Source organism: Mya arenaria, chromosome 16 (genome assembly GCF_026914265.1).
Source record: "Mya arenaria isolate MELC-2E11 chromosome 16, ASM2691426v1".
NCBI lineage: Eukaryota > Metazoa > Mollusca > Bivalvia > Myida > Myidae > Mya > Mya arenaria.
The window spans coordinates 48085932-48110922 of NC_069137.1; the positions used below are offsets into that span (position 1 = coordinate 48085932).

The window sequence follows — 24991 nt, forward strand, 5'->3', positions numbered from 1 at the left end:
TTTTTTATTTTTTGTCTTGGAATGCGCAATTTTTTGCGTAAATATCTGCAACGATATAAGATTGCTGACAAAAAATCAGATCGTTGATTTTCATATTTCCGTTCAAAAATTAGTGTTTTATGGCTTACTAACGGTTTAAGAAAAATGCATAAAACATCAATTTTTGAACTTACATATAAAAATCTTGATCGAATTTTTTGTCTGCAATCTTATATAACTGGTTTCCATTGATTTTCGCAAAAATTGATCCAAGATAAAAAATAAAAAAAAAGTTGTAAAAACTTTCAATCTGTGAGAGTGCACCTTTAAAATATTAGAGTAAGTTAAAATATTCGGATAGAAACATTATAAACTCTGTTTTCGTTTTATTCCGTTATGTATGTAATTGAATGACGTACAATGTTGCAAAGTTTGATATATATATTTATATAATATGTCTAATTTAAAAATGATTGTTATTCATCACCTCTATCTTAAATGTGGGAGAATTTAAAAAAAAAAAAAAAAAATATTGGGCTGATTTTCCAATTGGAAATCCAATTTCCAATAGGAAGGCCATTTTTCAATGGGAATCACATTGGAAAACTTGACTTTAAACGCAAAAAAAAATCAACATATTTCTAAATCAAATATGAGGGATCAAAAAATATGTCTTATTAGTATTACCGAACACATTTCAATAATACAAACATAAAAAGCATGTGGTGAAAAACAAAGAAAATAATTTTGCAAAAATTCCGGATTTGCAAATTTAATCCGGTTGCTGTTTTAACTAAACTTTAAAAGGAAGTTGCTTTAAATTGAGAGCGTATTCAATTTCCAAATATCCCAATTTAATGAGTAATTGAATGAATCATTATTATCAAGAAGAGTTTAGCACCGATTTTACAAACATGATACGTACACTGAATAATAGTTATATACAATTGCTTAAGAAAGTACACAGTAACTTAAATTTCAATTTGGCTATCATTAATTTCCTAACGTGCATATATAACTTATGGCAATGGATAAGAATTAAAATTAAGCATATATTTTTAAAAGGGGCTTTTGTCTTCAAAGGCTCGTTAATTGTAAAAAACAATTTCTGTTTTATAGGGACCCACTCACCGATCATCGTTTTGGAAAACTATTTTTTATAACATTGTTAAAGTCGCTTTATGAAATAACACGAATCAGCAACAGGCAAGTGCTCATTCTACAGTTCCTTGAAAATTTAAACCCGAGAAAACTTATGTTAAGAAATATTTTTGTTATAGTACAGTTGGACTCCGCTGGCTCGAACTCCAAGGGGCCGGCGAAAATACCTCGAGCCTCGAAAAATTTATAGTCAAATAAATCGGTCCTTTGCCTCCAGTTCGAGATAACGAAGAAGTTGAGCAAAGCGAGTTCGAGCCATAGGGATCCGACTGTTACAGTCTTAATTGGACTTTGAACATATTTTCTATGTCTCCCATTATAAAACGTGAACGAAACCCTTTAATGGTACAGTTACACACACGATGTCGGTGCGTCGAGACACTGCACGGATTGGAGTGTTAGGCGGTGGGGTTGGGGAGGGGTCACTGATTATTCGGAGAAGGCTGGTATTCAAAATTGGTCTTAATTGGATTTAAGAACGATTAAGCTAATCGGATTACTTCTTATTAATAACTGACCAATAGAGTGAATGAAATCAATAATGTATGTCCCTATGATTTACTTCAATTGCATACCAAATACCACCCCATGGTGACCGATTCTCTTTGCATGTCCTTTAACATATGAACGTATGAAGTTATAACTCACTGTTTCTTTTTCTCTGTTGTTTTCTTTATACTATAGAGCCGAAACTCCCTATGTCAAACTCTCTTATCTCGATGTTCTGGTAATTCAAACCTTTTTTGAATGTGCTATTTTTAGTAAGACATGTCAACGTTGTTTAGACCTCGGGAAATACTTCGAGATAACGACAATTCGGTATAACCGAAATCAAAAACAGTATACCTTAACCGAAAAAAAATCGAAAAAAGCTCAACACAGTCAGATCATCGAGATAACAGAGTTCGAAATAGCGAGTGTAGACTGTGTACGAGCTGCAAACCTTTGTTACTGACATTTGCTATGTGCGGTATTACGTGAGAGTTATTGTTTATGTTTCAAATTGCTGATAATTGTTATCAAACACAGACACATATACAATTAAATGTGATGATATTTTTGTAACGTGCCAACATCCACTTTGCAATCAGTGTGACCAATCGATAAAGACATATAAGGAAGTGGTGAGGAGGTTACAAATGAACTTGAATTCATTATACGTACAACATAGAAATTGTGTTCACGAATGTAGCAGGACCCTTACGCGAAGTAAAACATTCTACAGTTATACCAATGTGGTAATACAAAACTGATTTTATTTTAGATGATGCGAAACTTAGTCATTCTATAGAAGAGGTGTTATCAAAAAAATAAGGAAATTTATCCAAGAACTCGGAGGAACGACTGCAGAGATGGATGGACCGTCGTTCGGATCGACTCTAGAGTCAAACGTATCGTGTAAGTATTGATCAAACAGGACGAGCGGGTAGAATAATCGGGTCTACAAGGTTTTTTAAGTCCTAGCTACGCCCCTGCACGTTCATATACAAAGAGGACCTACGATTGATTCCTGCATCCATTTGTAAAGAACTTGTTTATTTTTTATTGATAAGACAATGTTTATCCAATATTAATTATTTATAAGCAATAAAAGTATATTTAAATATTTGCTTTCACTTAACATCCTGCTAACAAGAGATTTAATAACTATAATGCTGATATAACTTGTAGTTTTTTAACATGTAAATTAAATAAATTTAATACCGAAACTATTACTAGACTCGTGTTTCCTTTCTCTTCCGCCAGTAGGCTCAAATGTTGTATTGTAATGTTTATTAACATGTTATATTAATAAATTTAATATCGAAGCTAATACTAGTCAAGTGTTTTCTTTTTCTTCCGCCTATAAGGTCATTTTTTTATTGCAATGGTGGTAAAATATTCGTAAAACCGTTTTACCTATAGAAGTTCTGTTTTAACAGCGAGAGCCGCAGCCGGTCGGGGTCATGCGCGGGGTCCAGAGGAACCACGGCAAAAACTGGTGATCCAAATGCCGTCAAAGATTGAGGTCGAGTATCGCAAGAAGAAGGACTACCGCCATCGTCCATCCAAGAAAGTCGTCCTCATCAAATGGATCTCGACGTTCCTGCTATTTGTATTGATACTGGGATTTGTTAATTTCAGCAAGGTGAGTCAGTGTCAGTGGCAGTGTGTACATCACGTGATAAATTGCGGCATAAATGAATAAAACGTCAGAAGTCAGCATTTTATTTCGAATGAAGACTTAAAACAAAACAAAAATATTTTTCTTCACCATTTTAAATGAAACAAACACCTTTGTTAATCTCAGCAAGGTGAGTGTTGTCTTATGACATTTTTTTGTGTTACAACTAAAAAGTTATAAACAAAACTTTTAATTGACGTTTCGATATAAAGGCCTTTAAAAAACAAAACAACTAGCATAACTCGACGTTATTTTTACATGTTAAGACATAACATACTATATATATTATGCCATTATACAGGTTATGTCGAAGCCGTCAGGACCTCGACAAATACTTGGAGATAATGGGTATTCGACATAACCGAAATACAAGGAAATGTAGCTATATGTTTTCACTGCATCCACCTGTGAATCGTTATACAGTTATTAAACATTAAAGAGCCATGAATGCAGCACGCTTACACCGAAAACGTCATAATTCGTTAAGAGGTTCACAGTGACCGTGCATATTCTAAAGGGGCTTTCTTCCGCAACATGCTTTGCATGACTTTACAGCCTGTATTTTGACATAACTTACCTATTCAGACTTAAACCTTGCACCTTTAAACTGGGTTATCGTTCGAAATTCGATAATTAGGCTTGTGTCTGTGTATTTACATTGCATAACAGGCGCATAGCTAAATGTACGCAAATACGCATTTCGACAAGTTTTTGTCAAACCAAAAACCCTGAATTGAAATAAAAACCGAAGTGGAAGGGGGTAAAGGGGTATATATGCTGTCCGTCATCGTAATCCCAAATTGGCCCTAGCTTCGTGTCTGCATTATTATTTATTAACTTTGATTAAAAATCCTCCGCCTGGATCTGTATTCAAAAATCACCTTAGATTTCATTTAATTTTAAATTCGAAATCCAAGTGATTTGATTGGATAAAAATAACAATATACTGGCCAATCGACTGAATGGAATCAATGAGGCGTGTCAAAGGACAAAACTTCCAATGAATTTGAATACAGCCCAGGCAATGCATGCACGCTCCAACGTTACCAAATTACCATACGTTATGGTCATAAATTAAGTGCACGTAAACTACTACAGTAACTAAATCTGCGTGAAAACGATTTTCGAGAGATGTAAAATAAATTTAAAGATAAAACAATTGTCACACAGATATCTCTTTTAAATAGTCTTGTTTTATCAGTAAAAACATTTTAATGACTTCATACCTCCTTTATATCATTGATATATCTTTCAAATATAAACTTCTTTCAGTGTTAATATGTTGATTTGATAGTTAAAACAATGGAAACTAAATGAGCAAGCCCGGTAAACGGACATTTTATCAACATCCTGTTTAAAGCACAATGGCAGTTCTATAGCTGACTGTATAAGTACGTCATTTTTATCGGACAAATCTGATATAAATCATTTCAATTTAAGATATGTCCTGCTACAGTCGAACCCCGTTGGCTCGAACTCTAAGGAACCAAGCGGGATTGTTTACCTTCAGTTAAAAAAATCGTTTTTTTTTACATCTCGTTCGATCCAAGGGGAGTTCGAGCCAAGCGAGTTCGAGCCAAAGGGGTTCGACTGTACTTACATGCACTTGTCAGATGGTAGGGTCGTTACTTGATTTAATTAGCTCACACATCCTCTGGGCTGGGCAATTATATGGCTTAGAACAAAATGTGGCTAAAAAAGGTAACGAACTCCCGACCACCTTCATGATTATCAGATTCAAAGTCAGAGAAGCCGCACTCTCACAGATTAATGTTTTGACAACTTTTTTTTGTCTTAGAACGAGCTATTTTTGCGAAAATCCATGGAAACCAGTTATAATAGACTGTTGACAAAAAGTAACGATTTAAGCCATAAAACATTAATTTCCGAACGGAAAAACTAAGTTCTAATGTTTTGTCAGCAATCTTATATCATTGGTTTGAAGATGTTTACGCAAAAAATTGCTCTTTCCAAGACAAAAAAAAACAAAGAAAAGTTGTAAAAATGGTATATCTGTGAGCAGCTTTAACGTGGTGTTGGGAAACGGTTTCAGTATAATTAACAATACTCGGTTCCACTCAAATAACCGCATATCGATAGTATAATCAGTTTTTGAAAATACCTTAGTTGTATATTTATTCTTGTGCAACAATTACAATTCAACACTTCCGAATGTATAAGCTTAAATCGAATTCAGAGGAGAAAATTGGCAGACATTAACCGAAAAAATGCCGGTTGAATCAGTGATCGATTATAACCAAATAAAATCGATTGTCGCCGATTTCAGGAAAACCCAATTAATCTTCAATTAAAATCGATTATCGGAAGCTCACTTGTTCTAATTAAATTTTCTAGAGACTTATCGACTGTCTGGCATGTGCTAACGAGTACTGTGGCAGATATGAGTCTTTTAACACATGCAATATAGTATACAGATGTATGTGATTCAATTCAAAAACTGCATACATTTGTCATATGTGATATCCATTTCATATATCAGTTAAAGCCACATGAGATACAAGTCATTATCACAGCAGATATCAGACAAAGCCACATCAGATATCAGTTAAAGCCACATCAGATATCAGTTATAACCACTTCAGGTATCAGTTATAGCCACATCAGATACAAGTTATAGCCACATCAGATATCAGTTATAGCCAAATCAGATATCAGTTATAGCCACATCGGATATCAGTAAAAACCACACAATATATCACTTATAGCCACATCAGATACAAGTTATATCCACATCAGATATCAGTTATAGCCAAATCAGATATCAGTTATAGCCACATCGGATATCAGTAATAACCACACAATAAATCAGTTATAGCCACATTAGATATCAGTTTTAGCTACATCAGATATAAGTAATTGCCACATCAGATATCAGTAATAGTAAAATCAGATATCAGTTATAGCCACACCATATATCAATTATAGCCACATCAGATAGCAGTAAAAACCGCATCAGATAAGAGTTATAGCCACATCAGCTATCAATAATAGTCAAGTTAGATATCAGTTATTGCCACATTAGATATAAATCAGATATCAGTAATAGCCTCATAAGATATCAGTCATAGCCACATCAGATAAGGGCTATACCTATTCTATGTATTCTATATATCAGTCATTTCAAATTCAGATTGAACTTCTGCTTATTTTAGATAAGAGAAAAATACGTTTCAGATATTGGTCGTTTCCTTTAAAATATCAAAGATATGCATTTAAGATATCGGTCATGTTGAGTTTGTATATCAGTCATGTTCCTTTAAAATATCAATGATTTGCACTTCAGATATCGGTCCTGTTGATTTTGTATATCAGTCATGTTCCTTTAAAATATCAATGATTTGCACTTTAGATATCGGTCATGTTGAGTTTGTATATCAGTCATGTTCCTTTAAAATATCAATGATTTGCACTTTAGATATCGGTCATGTTGAGTTTGTATATCAGTCATGTTCCTTTAAAATGTCAATGATATGCACTTCAGATATCGGGTATGTAAAGTTTAAATATCAGTCGTGTTCCTTTAAAATATCAATAATTTGCATTTCAGATATCGGTCATGTTGAGTTTGTATATCAGTCGTGTTCATTTAAATTATCAATGATTTGCACTTCAGATATCGGTCCTGTTGATTTTGTATATCAGTCGTGTTCCTTTAAAATGTCAATGATATGCACTTCAGATATCGGGCATGTAAAGTTTAGATATCAGTCATGTCCCTTTAAAATATCAATAATTTGCATTTCAGATATCGGTTATATCCATTTCAAACCGTATGTTCCATGCAGGAAAGGACGGCCATGCTCCGGGGATGTTTATTATGCTACAAATGATGGCAGTCATACCTCACATATTCAATTTCATAAGGGGTATTATGCGGGGAGCTTTCCGTAAGGACATTCCATGGCCGTCGAAGAGGTCAATGATAGCGGTAGGTTAAATAACATATATTTATCGAGAAGACAAAGCATAACAACTAAATACAAAATAGTAGCAAATGTTTTTTTTGTTTTCAATTAATAACTACGTGGCCACGAATTCCCCAGTTAAAAAGCGCCAAAATATAGCTTGTACTTTTTACACAAAATGTGTAAACAAATAATAAGCCATTTTTGTTTTGATCATTAAAGTCTGACAAGTTTAGCATGATAATTAATTTTTAGTTTTAATATTGCATCAATTTATATTATATATAATTTACCTCATTTAGATTAGGAAACAGATTTCACCCTTCGTTAGGTAAGCTATAACAACAAGAATCGCATATGCCTAAACCAGGTCGAGGTATCACGTGACTTCAAAGGGGTGCTCACATGGGTCACCAATGGTCACAAAACTTTATGATTCTTTCATGGTCATAATATCTCGTTTACATTACAGGCGACACTGTCGCCATCATATCGTCTTTATTCGTCAACATTTACCTTATCTGGTCTATAGCTCGAGCAATTCTTATCTAATCTTGACGAAACTTTGTGACACTCTTAATAGTCACAATATCTCGTTTTCATTATAGGCGACAGTGGTATGTCTTCTGGAATCCGTTGGCATCGCCATCTTCATTTTCAAAATCCCCGGAATCAACAATAAACCAGTGATCTCCGTTCTTCTCATGATGTGCGTGTTCATTGCGCCGATCTTCTACAATCTTGTGATAAGCTTCCTACTTGGACGCGATGCACAGGCAAGGGAGAAGTTCAGATTCCTAATGGCGCTTCTGTTTGAAATTGGCGGTTGCGGATTGACAGGTACGTAAAGTAACTGAAGATTGGCAGAATGTCACATAATTTGCGAAGCTAATATCTGTGCACCCTCGCCACCCCAGCGTATCATAACCTATAATTATGATTTCCGTGTGCAAATTGACTAGGGAAACTTGTAAATCTTGAATATTCATAAGCATTTTCTGACCAATGAAATAGCCGATAACAAAAAGGAAAGTATCTCCTTTGTGAAGAGCCACCGGCATATTTAACAATATCCTGCCTTAAACGATTTGTAAGCCGTGATCTCATTGGATTATTTCGAATCGAGATTACATCCGTAACTTTTCGGCCAATTCCGCACCGCATGAGGTGTGTCTCAGGCGACCAATCATGCGGCTGCTGGATTTTACCTTATTAATTATTCATGAGTACGATATATTTTAGAGTTGATTTACCCAGGGTATCATATAGGTTATGATACGCTGGGGTGCCGAGGATGCATTTGTGGTATTTGTCATCAACGATAACAAACTTGTTCCGAACATTTATTTTGAATCACGTTATATTCCTACTAATACTAAGTATCAACTGCATTGTCCAACATACAATTGTCTTTGATACCAAATTATCTGAAGGTACGGTTGTTTTCGATGGAAAATGGCCGAGATGTTCCGATTGGGTTAATAACTGCGTAGGAGATCGACTCATCGGTATTTATTTTTAGCAATAAAGCGTTCTTTGATGAATCTGCTGAGAATCGTGTATCAGTAGGTGATGTTGTTTCTATGAATTTAACTTTAAATTATAATGCTCGGAATGTGTTCCCTTTCTAGATATTATCTATCATGATGATCATTTTTATTTATGGAGGAATAAAAAAGGTCTATCTTAGTTCTAAATATGACCTTTATCTGCAGTTATGGAGGAATAAAAAGAGTCCATCTTTATTTTGAATATGACCTTCACCTTCATTTATGTAGGAATAAAAAGAGTCGAACTTTATTCTGAATATGACCTTCACCTTTATTTATGGAGGAATAAAAAGAGTCGAACTTTATTCTGAATATGACCTTAATCATCATTTAAGGAGGAATAAAAAGAGTCGAACTTTATTCTGAATATGACCTTCACCTTCATGTAGTTCAGCCTTTAACTCGAAGGGTTGAAGCGAAACGGTCATATGTGACATATTTATAATTGCATATAGAACCTTTTCTCATTTATCACTCAAACCCTCTGTGTTTCAGGTTACCTCTGTTTTAAAGAGACGAGCAAAATTGAAGATTACATCATGACTCCAGTCGCTGTTTTGTGTTTATCAATTTCGTGGACGCCTGGTGTTCAAAGGTATTTTCTAAATAAATGCATTTTCAAACACTGTTTCTTCCTATCAATATATAGCCATTAATTTTCATTGGTTGACGCAAGTCAGATCCCGCCAAGAATATGCATAATATCTTACCGGCCGCGTCTTATACAAGCAATGATGCAAGATCCAAGCAACATTGTCCGCCCGGATTGCTCAATCGGTAGAACGTTGGACTGTGAATCGGACAAACCGGGTTCGACTCCCGGGTGGACCAGGTTACTTCTGTTGTGTTTAGTTATGAAATCCTTTCTACGACTGTTCGCACTGCTCCTGAAACACATTGATTTTTTTTTTAATTTAAGGTACCTACTTAATCTAGGAGAGGAGGACGTGAACGCGTACCAAAATATAGAAGACACCGAAACCGAACCCCTGACCGAGACAATTGAAACAGTGTCGGATGTAACTAGCAGCAGAGTGTCGTCTGCAAGTGGCTACCAGAACATGAGTGACGTAAGCTATTCTGAACTCCTCGGCTATTTTCCATCAAGAACATCATTCGTAACACCTCGGCCATTTTCCATCAAAAAGTCTCGTCGTATATGAGATAGGGCATAGTTCTGCCTTCGTCGTATGTAGAATAGGGCATAGTTCTGCCTTCGTCGTATGTAGAATAGGGCATAGTTATCCCTTCGTCGTTTTTAAGATAGGGTACTGTTCTGCATTTGTCGTATTTCAGATAGGGCATAGTTCTGCCTTCGTCGTTTTTAAGATAGGGCATAGTTCTGCCTTCGTCGTTTTTAAGATAGGGCATAGTTCTGCCTTCGTCGTTTTTAGAATAGGGCATAGTTATCCCTTCGTCTTATTTAAGATAGGGCATATTTCTGCCTTCTTCGTTTTTAAGATAGGGCATAGTTATGCCTTCGTCGTTTTTAGAATAGGGCATAGTTATCCCTTCGTCGTTTTTAAGATAGGGTACTATTCTGCATTCGTCGTATTTCAGATAGGGCATAGTTCTGCCGTTGTCGTTTTTAAGATAGGGCATAGTTCTGCCTTCATCGTTTTTAAGATAGGGCATAGTTCTGCCTTCGTCGTTTTTAAGATAGGGCATAGTTATGCCTTCATCGTTTTTAAGATAGGGCATAGTTCTGCCTTCGTCTTATTTAAGATAGGATCTTTTTCTGCCCTCGTCATGCTTAAGAAAGGTCATAGTTGTGATATAAGAAAATATCTTGTTCTGCCCTCGTCGTTTTTAAGATAGGGCATAGTTCTGTCTTCGTCGGATTAAAGACAAGATCTTGTTCTGTCCTTGTCTTCAACCTCACCGTAATTCAGATGTAATCAGTTCTGCGCTCGTCATGTTTAAGACAAAACTAAATTTTGTTCTTGACGGCTTAAACATTAAACCTAGTTATGTCTTAGTCGTATTTGGATACAGGTCTGCGCACGGAACATTTAAGATAATATTAGTTCAGCCTCCGTTGTATTTAAACAATACCTTGTTCTACCCTCGTCGTGTTTAGATTAATCGCAGCTCTGTCCCCGTTGTTGATTAGACCTACTTCTACCCTCTACATTTTTATTTATGTTTCAGAACATGCCTAGTTCTGCTCTCATCGTATTTGAAATAAGGCCAAGTTCTGCCCTCGTATATAAGGCAATACCTAGTTCTACCGTCGTCGTATTTAAGGCAAAACCTAGTTCTGTCCCTGTCGTATTTAAGATGAAACCTAGTTCTGCCCTCGTAGTATTTAAGATGATACCTAGTTCTGGCGTAGTCGTATTTTCGATGATACCTAGTTCTGCCCTAGTCGTATTTAAGACGATACATAGATATTCCCTAGTCGTATTTAAGATGATACCTAGTTCTGCCCTTGTCGTATTTAAGATGATACCTAGTTCTGCCCTAGTCGCATTTAAGATAAAACCTAGTTCTGCCCTAGTCGCATTTAAGATGATACCTAGTTCTGCACTTGTCGTATTTAATTTGATATCTAGTTCTGCCCTAGTCGTATTAAAAATGATACCTAGTTCTGCCCTAGTCTTATTTAAGGTGATACCTAGTTCTGCCCTCGCCGTATTTAAGATGATACCTAGTTCTGCCCTAGTCGTATTTAAGAAAAGACTTGGTGCTTCTAGTTGCTCTTTACATTATTACTATACTGCTAGATAATATTGCCCCAGAGGACAAGGCATATGCATGATAAGTATCAACAACGATCATCATTATCATAATCCTTGATAGTTAAACATGAAATAAACTGATCAAAATGACCTGTTATTACAGATTACAAACATTTTCTTGTAAACGACTCAGTGAACAACACACAATATAAAACACCTTATATTTTGATTACATTCAGACTCAAAGCACAATTCGTACAAGTATCCAGCTAGCAGACACCTATCCACCAGGAAACATTGCCAGTCCTCAACCTTCCAAATCATCTCTACACACACGACCATCTTGGAAGCTAACCATCTATATGTCGTTCTTAAAAGCGATCCTGATATATGGCATATCTATGATCCTCTTTCACTACTCGTCTCCCGACGGGATTACGGGGATTAGTGATTATGGAAAAGGTTGGGGACAACTAAATTTTTCCGACCTTAGCTCATCGTACTGGATCTTCTTTTTTGGAAATGTGATAGGAAGTTTGTTTGGTAAGGATGTTATATGGGTTTTTAATCAGATTTATCATACTATTATATGTTGTAAAATGTTCGATAATAATGTCTAGGGCTATGATTACGAAGAGTCTAAAGTTTAAGGCTCTTAATTCAGACTCAACTCGCAAAACTGCAAATATTCATTTCATTGTTATTCATTTAAGTTGAGTAATGATGGTGATTTTTTTAACAGATTTTGTGAAACCTAGTTATTAGAAAGACGTTCGTCATTGTTGGGGCGGGCAGGCGAGCGGCAGGGTGGTCAATGTCAAGATCACTTTTACTAAAAAAAGAAAAATGGTGGAAATTGAATAACTTCAGTTAGGGTTGATATATCTTGACTAAAATTGGTATCAAGAAAGAGTATACGGAGCCTTTTCATGCGATGCATTTATCGCACATGGGGTCAAGGTCAAGGTCACTGTTCCTAAAAATAGGAATACGGTTTAAACCGAACAAGTTAATAACTTAAGGTTGGCTTATCCTGACCAAACTTGGTAGTAAGGTAGAGTTTACAAAGACCTTCTATTGGGTTGAGTTTGGTTCCCTGGAGTCATGGTCCAGGTCACTGTTACTTAAAATAGAAAAACGATTGAAACTGAATTACTTCAGTTAGGAATGACATATCTTGACCAAATTTCATACATAGGAAGTTTTTATGATGACATTGCCTGGGATTAACATTCAAATAGTTGTGAATAAGTCCCATTAAATTTATAAATATTTTTCAGTGCCAGAGTTTCATGATTTACTGCACTCATCGACAATAACTATATGTGTTGATATTTCCCTTAAATTATACGGTTGTATTGTTTTACATGGTATTTTACGGTTGTAAATTTGTTTTACCAAGTTTTTCACGTTGTATATTTGATTTAAATGTTATTTGATGTTTTCAAACTTGTTTTTCAGGATACTTCACAGCTTATATAGCATGTACAACCTGTATGCAGAAATTCGGATTTTCCATACCGTTGACCTTTATCAGTTCACCGATGGCGTTTGCTTTGCTATACCCAGGCGTACTATGTGATAAGATAGTCATTACAACAGGCGAGTATTTCAGTAATATTTGTTTGTTAACCAATGGCGTATGATCTGTTATTCCTAAATGTATTAAGTGTAACCATAGTATACTAATAACATTATAGTAATCTAACAATTAAATTCTGAACATAAAAGAATACAGTTGAACCCCGCTGGCTCGAACACACAGCGATCAACCAAAATACATTGAACCCCGGATAATTCGAACCAAGCGGGAATATTTACCTTCAGTTGAAAGCAATCGGTTCTTTTCAACTAGTTCGAGGCTATGAGGATTTTGAGCAAAGCGAGTTCGAGTCAACGGGGTTCGAATGTATATTGAAATCCAATATTATATTTGATACAGATATTACCGAAGCTTCGCAGTGTTCCATAGATACATTGGAACGAAACATAGCAATCGCAGCCTTGGTGTTACTGGTCGTCGCACAGTTACTATCAACCGGGTTTATTCTCATTCGGTCAAACTCGGTTGTCATGCTCAAAGAAGACCAGGTAAAACCGTATAATAAGCTTATATTTGTGTGCCTGGATGTATTTATTTTGATCTATTTATAGCTCACCTGAACATTTTATCAGTCCAAGGGCAGATTACTCAGACGCCATTGTTGTTAATCGTGACTGCTCCGGACTGGTATTCATAAAATATCTGAAAGCTGCACTCTCAGAGATTGACTGGTTTTTGTCAACAGTTTTTTTGTCTTTCCATATGCCAATTTTTGCATTAATGTCTGGAAACCAGAGATATAAAACTGCTGACAAGAGATCAGATCCTAGATTTTATATTGACGCTCGAAAATATTATTTCATGTCTAAACGCGTTACAAACGTTGAGTTTATCGGCATAAAATATCAATCTTTAAGGAAAATATGAAAACTGTGATATTATGTTATATCGCTGAAAAGTAGGTCAATATTTCAAATATTTATATACACAGCATCTGGTAATCCTAATAGTTATTTTATAAGTAAGTTTCAGGAACCACTACATTTTCTTCGATAAGGGACTACTTTAAAACGACACAATATTAGTCAAGGGTGCACACACTAAGTATTTTCAAAACAAAACGTTTTATTAGAATGCCTTATTTTTTTGTTCCACTTATTTGACTGTAAGGAGCGAAACAAACATAGCATATGATTTGATACAGACAAAAAAACTTTAAGTGATTTTTGGTGGAGTTTTTACTAGATAATTTATGGCCACGTGGCTATTAATTCAAATAGGCTTATATGCTTTTTATCTGTTTTTTGGGTTAATCATAACAGTCTAAAAAGTTAAACATAATGATGCATTAAAATTAAGTATTAATTGCATCAAACTATAAGTTGCCTCTTTGAAGCTGCACTCACACAGACTTACCGTTTTTCCATCTTTTTTTATTTTTTGTCCTGAAATTAGCATATTTTTGCCTAGATATCTGCAAGCCAGTGATGAAAAGCTGTTGACAGAAGATCAGATTTTCATATTTCCATTTCAAATGTAACTGATTTATGGCTTAAACCGTTACTAGCTGGTTTTCATCTATTTACGAAAAAACTGCTCGTTCCAACACAAAAAAAATTGTCAAAAGTTCAATCTGTGATAGTGCAGCTTTTAACAAATTGATATACATTAATCATCACGATATAACCTATGTGTTTCTATTCTTGCCACTATTCACTACATTGGTGTATACTTCTGCCAATCGTCGGAACCCACGCTTTATTATTCCGATTCTGGTACTGTTTAATCCACACAAATATATAATAAAATACGTCAACTATGGAACTAAAATAAGTTGAATGTACGACACATATATCTTAATTAAGTTATGATAACTTGTACAAAGTCACTCTCGTTGGCACGATGTTGCGCGAGAGTGTGGTCTTGTGTTGTGGGGGAAACTGGAGTGTCCGGAGGAAACCCAATTGTCCGGCTTGGTGGCCACAAACCAAACTCACATGCGTCTAGACCGGGAATCGAACCCGGGTCGCCTTGGTGAGTAGCGAGTGCGCTAACCACTGCGCTAACCGCACAACCAATATGCTCTATATTTGTATGAATTAAACTTTTTGACAGTGTTGAAAATGAACTCTAAATTGAGGAAATAAACATAATCGACGAATTGGCAAACAGATTTAAAAGGAATCAAGTTACGATTAAAATCTTTTCTTGGGACGGCCCCAAATAACAAAATGTGCCCTAGTGCCATTAAAGTACAGCTCAATGCGGAATATTCCTTGTGTTTTCATTGTTGCAGCTGTTCTGGACACCAATGTACAATTCTGCTTTGCTGGAGCAATGGCTGATGCTGGTCAGAAAGAATGAATACCACGACGAAGGCCATCAAAACCCGACTGAAAAAGCCAAGCGGTCAAAGATTATTATATGTACAACGATGTATAGAGAGGTAATAGTTGCTGGTCGTACTTGAATATCTAGTCAAAGTAACGTTTGACAAGTCAGTGGTGTGTGTGTTGTGTTTGTATATGTGTATGCGCTATTTATATGTTTGTGTCTCTTGTGTTTGTGTCTCTTGTGTTTGTGTCTCTTGTGTTTGTGTCTCTTGTGTTTGTGTCTCTTGTGTTTGTGTCTCTTGTGTTTGTGTCTCTTGTGTTTGTGTCTCTTGTGTTTGTGTCTCTTGTGTTTGTGTCTCTTGTGTTTGTCTCTTGTGTTTGTGTCTCTTGTGTTTGTGTCTCTTGTGTTTGTGTCTCTTGTGTTTGTGTCTCTTGTGTTTGTGTCTCTTGTGTTTGTGTCTCTTGTGTTTGTGTCTCTTGTGTTTGTGTCTCTTGTGTTTGTGTCTCTTGTGTTTGTCTCTCTTGTGTTTGTGTCTCTTGTGTTTGTGTCTCTTGTGTTTGTGTCTCTAGTTCATTGTCGTTTCGACCCTTGCCTAGTGTCCCCCTAAACAGTTTTTTATTTATTTTAGACGACTCATCTTATCACTGTAGTTTTCATTGTATTATTTATAATATACTAAGAACTCTGTAACACAACACGTGCTATACTTTAGCAAACTAAACTGATAAGCAATAAGGCGAACTCAGGCTGCTCTTTTACACCTGAATATCCAGGCTGCATTTTCACATATTATCCAGACTGACAATTAACACCTTGACATCCAGGCTGATCTTTTTAACCTTTAAATGCAGGCTGATTATGAGATGAAGCAGCTCCTGGAGTCTATACAAGGACTTAATCTCGCACAAGCAAAGGGCAACCGGCACTTTGAGGCCCACGTGTTCTTTGACGGAGCTGTTAAGGACAGAAACCCGACGGAGTTTGTGCTACAACTGGTTTCACTTGTTGAAACTGTACTAGGTTAGTGCCTTTATTTAAAATAAATACAATGAAGCCGACAGAAATGAGCCCATTATCCAATAATTTAACGTAAAAATGGTAAAATGCTTGCACCTGGTACCTGAATTGCCTCTGTAAAGAGTACCCTGTATGTAGCTGTACCATATTGTAAAACCTATTTTTATCAGCTGCGGATAATGAACAGCAGCATCGTCATCAGACAATATGCAATTGCAAATATAGTACTTGATCACAATCATATACCTGAGTAAATCAGCAGAAAGGGCCTTGTCTCAAAGCTGTACAATATTCTTAAAGCTAATTATTATCAGCTACGGATCATGAACGGCAGAATAATCACCAGAAGGCAGATGCATATATCGTAATAGACCAATGGCCTGGTACCTGAATAGCCTCGGTAAAGATTTCGAACAGCATAATAGTAACCGGACAATATGTAGATGCATATATCATAATAGACACGAGTGAAATATCAATTTGATATTGTTCACCGTTTTGAAATTTGAGCCCGCTCTCGATACTAAATTAAACGTCAGCGCGCACATGACTGGGACACGTAGCGAATACAAATTGACAAATTGACTATTTCTAAAAAAGTGAGAAAAAAACACTTACAACAAAAAAAGAGTAAAAAAATGTTTGTTTCAGTGTAAGATACCAATATATTTACCTCGTGAACACCAAAAATAAATATTTCCACTCGTGGCTATACAGTCGTGAAATATAAATTTTGGTGCTCACTCGGTGAAATATATTACGCTCTTACACTAAATCAGACAATTACCATCTATATATTACTTTATAAACCAGCGAGTAAAAGACTGTTCTAGCTACTAAACACATGAACAGCATATTATGCACCATTCAATTGTAACCACGGCCCCCAAGGTCCGGGAGTATACCGGGGATAGCCGGGGAAATGGGCCGTGTTTTTATCTTTTAAGTGGCCCCGCAGTGCCGGGTGAATGCGGTGGTTTTGGCTTCGTGCAAAATATAGCGGGGAATGGGCCTTACCTAGGCTTCCTGGGGGCGGGGGCATTTGGCGGGGATTTGACCTTCAGTTCGTCCCCGCAGGGCGGGGATTTTACCCGGGGTTGGCTTGACCGAAAGTCAAAGTCCCCGCTTTTCTTCGGACCTGGGTGCATTAAAGTGACACTCTTATTCAAAATTAATACTTAAAAAAAAAATGAGTTATGCACCCTCAACTGCTTACTAAATAATGTATTTATGGAAAATATTAATAACAATTAACAATACTATAACCGTGTATTTAATAGATGAAAACACAACAATATTAAATGATTGGTGAATGCTAAAAGATTTATTGTGATTGTCTATAGTCTTATAAGGTAGAAATACCGTGTTTTATGCGCATTTCTTTCAAATAAACTCGGTATCCTTCATAAGAACCATTGGGTTCGACTTTCATTTATCCTTTTTGGAATATTATTAAATGTGGTAAATCTTATTTGGGAGGAATAGTGCATCTTTTATTTTGTCAATGGTAGGTGTGAAGGCAGAACACTGTACAAAAAACTCCACCCCGTACGGAATATCGTTGTCATGGCAACTAAAGCCGGGTGACAGCGGGAAGGGCATGGTGTTCCGAATCCACCTTAAAGATAATGTGAAGGTACAGGTTTTTCGTTAAGCTTTAAATGAATTGTTACATGCGGAAAACGTAGCTAAAACATTAATATGTACAGTCGAACCCCGTTGACTCGAACTCGTTTGGCTCGAATTCCTCTTTGGCTCGAACTGGATGCTAAAGACCTATTTCTTTAAACTGAAGGTAAACATTTTCGCTTGGCTCGATTTTTTCGAGGCTAGAGATATTTTGACCGGTCCCTGGGAGTTCGAGCCAACGGCGTTTGACTGTGTAGTATTATAGCCATTTTTAATGGAACTGTAGACAGGTTATCATATATGTACCTCGAGAGAAAAAAAGTGCTTTTGACTATAGCATAGTAAGGGATGGGTTTTTTTTTCAGAAATTTGTAATGACAATTTTATCACACGTATGGTCTGGATCTACAAATGAATGCATACATAATTATTATTTGATGTGTTTGACTGTATCGTTTCTAAAGTTGTTTTTACCTTGTGGACTACTAGGGTCCAACTATGGATTGTTTTTGAAAATATTAAACGATGTGTAATTGTGTCAAAATGAAGCAGGCACCAAACTTGCCTATGCATATATATGTAAAAAAGGAGATTTTTGGCTACCAGTTATTGGAGAAATAATGGAGACTATAACAACCATTTGTATTCTTAAAATCAAACTCAAACACATATCTTAAACCAATAAGAAGGGAGATCATGGAATTTCATAGAAAGATATCTCAACTTGCAAAATAGTGTCCGACTTGAAATTTTATCCGAAATGGTGTTCTCTTTGGCAGCAGTTAATGTTTTCATCTTTACTGGTTAATGAACATGCAGCAAGGATAAAACATTTATACATTTTAAATCAAAGTGATTCATCATGTTATTATTTGCCTACGTTTGTCAGTGAACAACGCTTTTTCATATAGAGATATTTGTCAAATACGGAAGTAGATATGACGTATTTCTGACGTCATTCAGAAAGACATGTCCATGTTGAGTCTAAAGCAATACATATACATCAAGTTAAGACCATGCCAATAAATCATACCCATGTAGTTATTATTTCGTCATTTTTATGCTCATATCGTAACACTTCTCATTTGTAAAATTCAGACGCAAAATGTTCACATTTAGTCATTTTTTTCAAGGTGAAGAATAAGAAGAGATGGAGCCAGGTGATGTACATGTCATATGTTCTCGACTTTCTCCTCAAACAAGACAAAAATGGTAAGCTGAAGAGTGATAATAGTCAAGTTGTCAAATTAAGGGGCATGTTTGTTACCCAAGAGGTCTTAGAAATTATGTAGGGAAAATCTGTATGATTATCAGAATAAACCATTTTTCAATTATCAAAATCCATTTTCAGTATGTATTTTGGCTAATTGAAATAAGCGACTTAAGCCTGTTAAGTTTAAGCAGTTTCGAGAAATTGGGGCCAGAAGTTTAACATTATGAATAGCATCAATATGGCCAATATTATCATAATCTTATGCAAAGTAATTGAACGAATATGGTTTAAAAATAATTTAAACCAATTCAAACGTAAACGTATATTCAACTCATAATTTGTATGTTCTAATTATTATTTAAAGCTGCACTCTCACAGATTTACCGTTTTTATTTTTTGTCGTGGAATTAACAATTTTTTGCGTAAATATCTGCAAACCAGTGATGAAAGACTGCTGACAAAACGTTCAATCTGTGAGAGTGCAGCTTTAAGGCGATCAAAATGCACACTTACATGGTTATGTTTTACTTTTTAAAGCATCGGAGGAAGACTGTTTTGTCCTAACAACTGACGCGGATGTCAGGTTCACACCTGACTCTGTGGAAGCCCTCCTTGACCTCATGACCCGAGATAACACAGTCGGGGCGGTGTGCGCCAGGACCCACCCCCTTGGGAGCGGTCCGCTTGTGTGGTACCAGGTTTTCGAGTACGCGATTGGTCACTGGTTTCAAAAGGTAAGTCAAATTGCAAAGGTCACCAACATGACATTTTGTAATGCAACAGGGTCCAACTCGAAATGCAAGGCAGTAAAATAAACTTATCTCTTATACGGAAAATATATGTATGTATGTTTCAATGATAGCTCAATTTAATCCGTCAATAGTTAAAAAATGTACTGAATAGACACACTTTTTGCTTTAATTTTATTCTGTTTTCATATTTACGTATAATCTTTCTGATCAATAGTTTTCATACCTAAACATCCACACATTTGAAATGATAGGTACATAAATGGAAAAAAAAACAAACAAACTTGTTTTGAAGTTTCTTCATCCATCTCTATTTTTCAGGCGGCAGAACATGTAATTGGATCAGTTCTCTGTTCACCCGGATGTTTCAGCGTGTACAGGTGTCGAGCTATCAGGGATATTCTTCCCCAGTACGCGACCAACGTGGAACACGCGTTCGACTTCCTCACCAAGGACATGGGGGAGGACAGATGGTTTTGTACACTCCTGGTGAGTTTAATTATTTTGCTGTACAGTCGCACCCCGTTGGCTGTGACTCGCTTGGCTCGAACTCCTCGTTGGCTCAAACTCCTCGTTGGTTCGAATTTTCGTTGGCTCGAACTATATGTTAAGGATCAATTTGTTTCTACTGAATTTTACATATCCCGATTGCTCGAATTTCCCGAGGCTCGAGGTATTTTCGCTGTCCCTGAGAGTTCGAGCCATCGGGGTTCGACTGTATGCTGTATTTTATATTTGAACAAGAAAACCGGCAGTATTGCCTTCTAATTAAATTCTTTTAGTCAACGCTTACAATATCAATATGTATTTGTGGTCAAGTAGCAATATAAATTTAAATCGACACAAAAACATTTATTTGGTGTTATGTAAGAAATGCCGGATTTCATCTAATAATTGACCTAATAAAATAACTTTGGCAAAGAAATATGTTCATATCTTTTCTGTCAAGAACGTTATTTAGAAATTAACGTTACTTACTTGTGTGTTTACATTGGATGGGACCCGTGGTGACCAATATGAGAACCCCTTTAAGTCACGTGGTTCCTCAATCTGACTATGTTCGTTCACTGACAGGTCCAGAGTGGATGGCGTATTGAGTATTGCGCCGCGTCTGAGAACAGCACACATTGTCCCGAAGACTTCGACGAGTTCTTTAAACAGAGGCGTCGCTGGGTGGCGTCAACATTAGCCAACCTGATGCTGCTTATTAAGGAATGGAATATCAGTGAGTTGTTGAGTGTTTCGTTTAAGGTTACTCATCCGTACGCTTTTTACTGTAGTACTAAATCAGCGTGTGTATACCACGTGATAAATTACGTCATATATGCGGCGTCGGAAGGCAACATTTTGCTTAAAATGAAGACTCAAATCAAGGATAACTTTTCTTTTACTACACCATTTTAAATATAACAAAGGGCAGTCTATGCCACTGAAAGAGCCCCGCCTTCGTTTTATTACCGAAGTTTGATACGGTAATTAGTTTCACAGTGTTTTAAGAAACTAAACTCTAAAAAAAGATCTGGTAAAAGACTGAACGCGGGGCTCCGTAAGCGGCGTAGACTACGCTATGTTTTATTTAAAATGGTGAAGAAATAGTGAAGTTATCTTTGTTTAAAGTCTTCATTAGAAGCAAAATATTGCCTTCGGACGTAGCATTTATGACGCAATTTATCACGTGGTATACACACACTGATGACGTAGTTTATCACGTGGAATACACACACGGTTAATTCTGGTGGGCAAACGCGTGATTGAATTTAGAATTGCTAGATCGTTATTGAACTTACATCTTGTTAATCTGGCCGCAACGTCATATAAATTAAAAAAGAAAGTAAGTGATCAACATTATATTTTATCCAAAGAAAAGGCTGTATTTCTTAAATTTAATAAATCAGTACAGTCGGCCTCCAAAACCATTAATATTTACATGCTTAGTTGTTTTTTTATATCTAATTTGTAGTTTCCAAGTTAAACCCACGTGTCTCCATCATCTTCCTCGTGTATCAGGCGATCCTTCTATTTGCTACACTGATTGGTCCTAGTTCGATCATTCTGATAGTTACAGGTATGATTTGATTTATACTATTGATCTTAAAGGGACTCGCTCTTGATTTGCAAAATGTACTTTCCTTCACGAAAAATCAATAATTATGTATATAAAAGCGAATGATAAAAGCATGTTGTCGCCAAAACAAAACTTCGTGGATTATGCGTATATATGTTGGTCATTACTTTAGTTCAGCTGGTGTAGCAAGCACTTCTTCAGCCGCCAATTGTATACAACTGATTAAGTTATATTTAGGTCACTTTTGAATATTAAAATGATTTCATTGGTTAATAGATTTTTTTTATTTTAAAAATTGACCAATCAGTTATCATTTTGGTTAATTTTGACCAATGGCTGCTGATGACTATTCTTTATCTTTATACAGGTGGTCTGAAATACGCTTGGAACATCGGAGTTACGACGAGCGTTGTATTGCAGGTGCTTGTTACCGTTGGATACGCAGCTACGTGCCTACTGACGTCATCAAAGACACAGCTAAACGTAAGACAATAGAGTGTGTTTTTATAAAAGTAAAAAACTCATTATCAGCACTCTTAACTATAACATCTTAAAAGTTACCTATATGCTATGTTGTAACATCAACCTAATTAATTAACCCCATGTACTTATTTACAAAAAAAAGAAATCTAGAAAAAATAAATAAAATGTGGTGCGCAGCTGAGATCGACCCAGGGTCTCCTCGATGATTTGCACAAGTATTATGAAACATATAAATACACTTAAGTATTTTTGGAAAATTTATTAACTTTCGAGTGAATGTTGTTTACAATCAAATTTTGGTGGTAACGTTCTGTGGGTCACTTGAAATTACTTTAAAATAAAGTTTTCTTTTTGCGGACATGTTCCCTTTTAGTCTAAAGTCAATAAGAAATGTTTAGCATTCCTAATGCAATTAGATATTTATGTCTTTATTTCGAAATATAAACAAATTCACGGGTCAAGATAGCGTATGTGCCTTTAAGAGGCTCGCTCATGTTTTTGTAAAATGCATTTTCTGACATTTCTTTCTTGCAATTGTATCACCCGGCGTTCAGCCACATCAACTTATGTTAACTCATGTTCTTGTAATTTTTAGGTTGCCAAGCTGCTAACATTCCTGTACGCTGTAATCATGTCGGCTGTAATGGTCGGTACAGCAGTTCAAATTGCAAAGGACTTCAGCAAAGACAATGATGCTGGTATTCTATCATTTATTCAAAGCTTTCGTTTGTAACATTTGCATTTTTATATTTTATATACTAAGATGCTCAGTGTGTATCTTTTTGTAGTAGTGAATGCTTGTAAAATATATGACACTCTGTCATTTAAAATTGATAATAATACAGTCGAACCCCGTTGGCTCGAAGTCGCTTGGCTCGAACTCATCGTTGGCTCGAGCTTGATGTATTTTCGCCGGTCTCTTGGAGTTCGAGCCAAAGGGGTTCGATTATACTTAAAATGTTTATTTCCTTCTTCCCTTATCATATTCTTATGTTTGAAAGTTTCTCTTTCAGTTATCAATAAAGCAGCCTTCCCCATATCAACCACAACTCTCTACCTCGGGGTCATGATAGGCATATTTCTCATAACCGGAATCCTCCATCTTGGGGAGTTTGTATTTCTACTTCACGGCGCTTGGTTCTTTCTCTGTATTCCGGCTGGCTATCTCATCTTGATGATCTACAGCATCAGCAACATCACCGATCGATCTTGGGGTACGTTAATGTTATGTGCATGTTGAATACTTATATATGAGAACTGACCTGGATGTAAAGGACGGATTTCTTTAAACTGAATGTAAGCACTCCCACTTGGCCCGAATTTTACGAGGCTTTGGATGTTTCGCCGCTACCTGTGAGTTCGAGCCAACTGGGTTCGACTGTACAATCAAACCTGGTTCAACAGTCACCTGCTTTAAAAGGCCACCTGTCTTATCGGGCCACTCTAAATTCCCCAAATATGTTTTACTACATAAATTACATGCATTAAGTGGCTAACTGTCTAACGCGGCCGCGGTCATTAATTTTGTATTACCAATTTTTGTTTACAACATAGTGTAAAAGGTTGTTTTAGAATTGTGTTATAACTTTTCATCGTATGCATATATTGCTATTTGGCCCCGAGCAAACATTCCTTAATATAACTTTTAAATACAATAGTGTTTCGCACATAATTTCACCAGACATGCTTTGTATATATACTAACATTTTAAAACACAGGTACTAGAGAAGTAAAAACACACTCAGTGCGGGTAACTAACAAAAGCTGGCAAGATACTCTGACAAAGGGTTTCACATCGTTTTTCTTGTAAGTACATTCTAAACAAAATAAATAGCATTTTACCGCGTTATCGGCTCATTTTTCGATTGCATGTTATCATATATGTACTTCGTCTAGTGATGACTGTATGCAAATCTGCAGGAGTACCACTTCGAAGATATTTTTTTGTCATTTTATGAAATACATGTAGAATAAATAATTGTAGTGCATTGTAGGATACGTGTAGTTGTTTTTTGAGATAATAATTCGACAGCTGATTTAAATTCTCTCTTACAGTCTATTATTCAAAAGATTTGAAACAGCAAGTAAAGCTTGTGTCGGTATTTATTGAATATCACCAAGCGTTTGATACCGTTTATACTTTATAGGAATGAGTTATAAATTAAAGTAATCAATGACTGGCATTATCAAACGTACTTATAACAACGTTTAGTTTGTATTATTTCAATGTTCTACTGGATATAAGAACACTCCAATGTGTTCGGTCTTAAACAAGGGGAGCCAATACTACTTGTTTTATTTATTCAATATCATTGATGAGTATTACACTATGTTGTATTGTACACTTTATAATTGACTAAGATCTAATTGACGAGATAATACATCTTCTGGAAATATATTAAAGTATTTCATAGTTTATTTCGTCTATTTAATGTAACTAGATATTTATAAGAATGAAATTTAAAAGAAAGCTCGACCCTGGAGATTGAACTGTTTC

The 24991-nt window shown here is 35.9% G+C and overlaps 1 protein-coding gene across 1 annotated transcript in view; it reads left to right on the top strand.

The window, feature by feature from the left end:
• Window positions 1-24991, top strand: part of LOC128221808 (uncharacterized) — a 44489-nt gene that overhangs the window by 1161 nt on the left and 18337 nt on the right. The window contains exons 2-22 of the mRNA XM_052930411.1: window positions 2405-2538; window positions 3063-3268; window positions 7071-7253; window positions 7839-8070; window positions 9276-9375; window positions 9700-9850; window positions 11701-12004; window positions 12923-13063; window positions 13404-13552; window positions 15301-15450; window positions 16190-16358; window positions 17867-17991; window positions 19118-19196; window positions 19735-19931; window positions 20268-20435; window positions 21021-21171; window positions 21907-22011; window positions 22379-22494; window positions 23090-23192; window positions 23508-23708; window positions 24213-24300. Coding sequence (XP_052786371.1) covers window positions 2493-2538; window positions 3063-3268; window positions 7071-7253; window positions 7839-8070; window positions 9276-9375; window positions 9700-9850; window positions 11701-12004; window positions 12923-13063; window positions 13404-13552; window positions 15301-15450; window positions 16190-16358; window positions 17867-17991; window positions 19118-19196; window positions 19735-19931; window positions 20268-20435; window positions 21021-21171; window positions 21907-22011; window positions 22379-22494; window positions 23090-23192; window positions 23508-23708; window positions 24213-24300 — 3164 coding nt within the window. The 5' untranslated portion in view covers window positions 2405-2492. The remainder of the gene's footprint in view (window positions 1-2404; window positions 2539-3062; window positions 3269-7070; window positions 7254-7838; window positions 8071-9275; window positions 9376-9699; window positions 9851-11700; window positions 12005-12922; window positions 13064-13403; window positions 13553-15300; window positions 15451-16189; window positions 16359-17866; window positions 17992-19117; window positions 19197-19734; window positions 19932-20267; window positions 20436-21020; window positions 21172-21906; window positions 22012-22378; window positions 22495-23089; window positions 23193-23507; window positions 23709-24212; window positions 24301-24991) is intronic.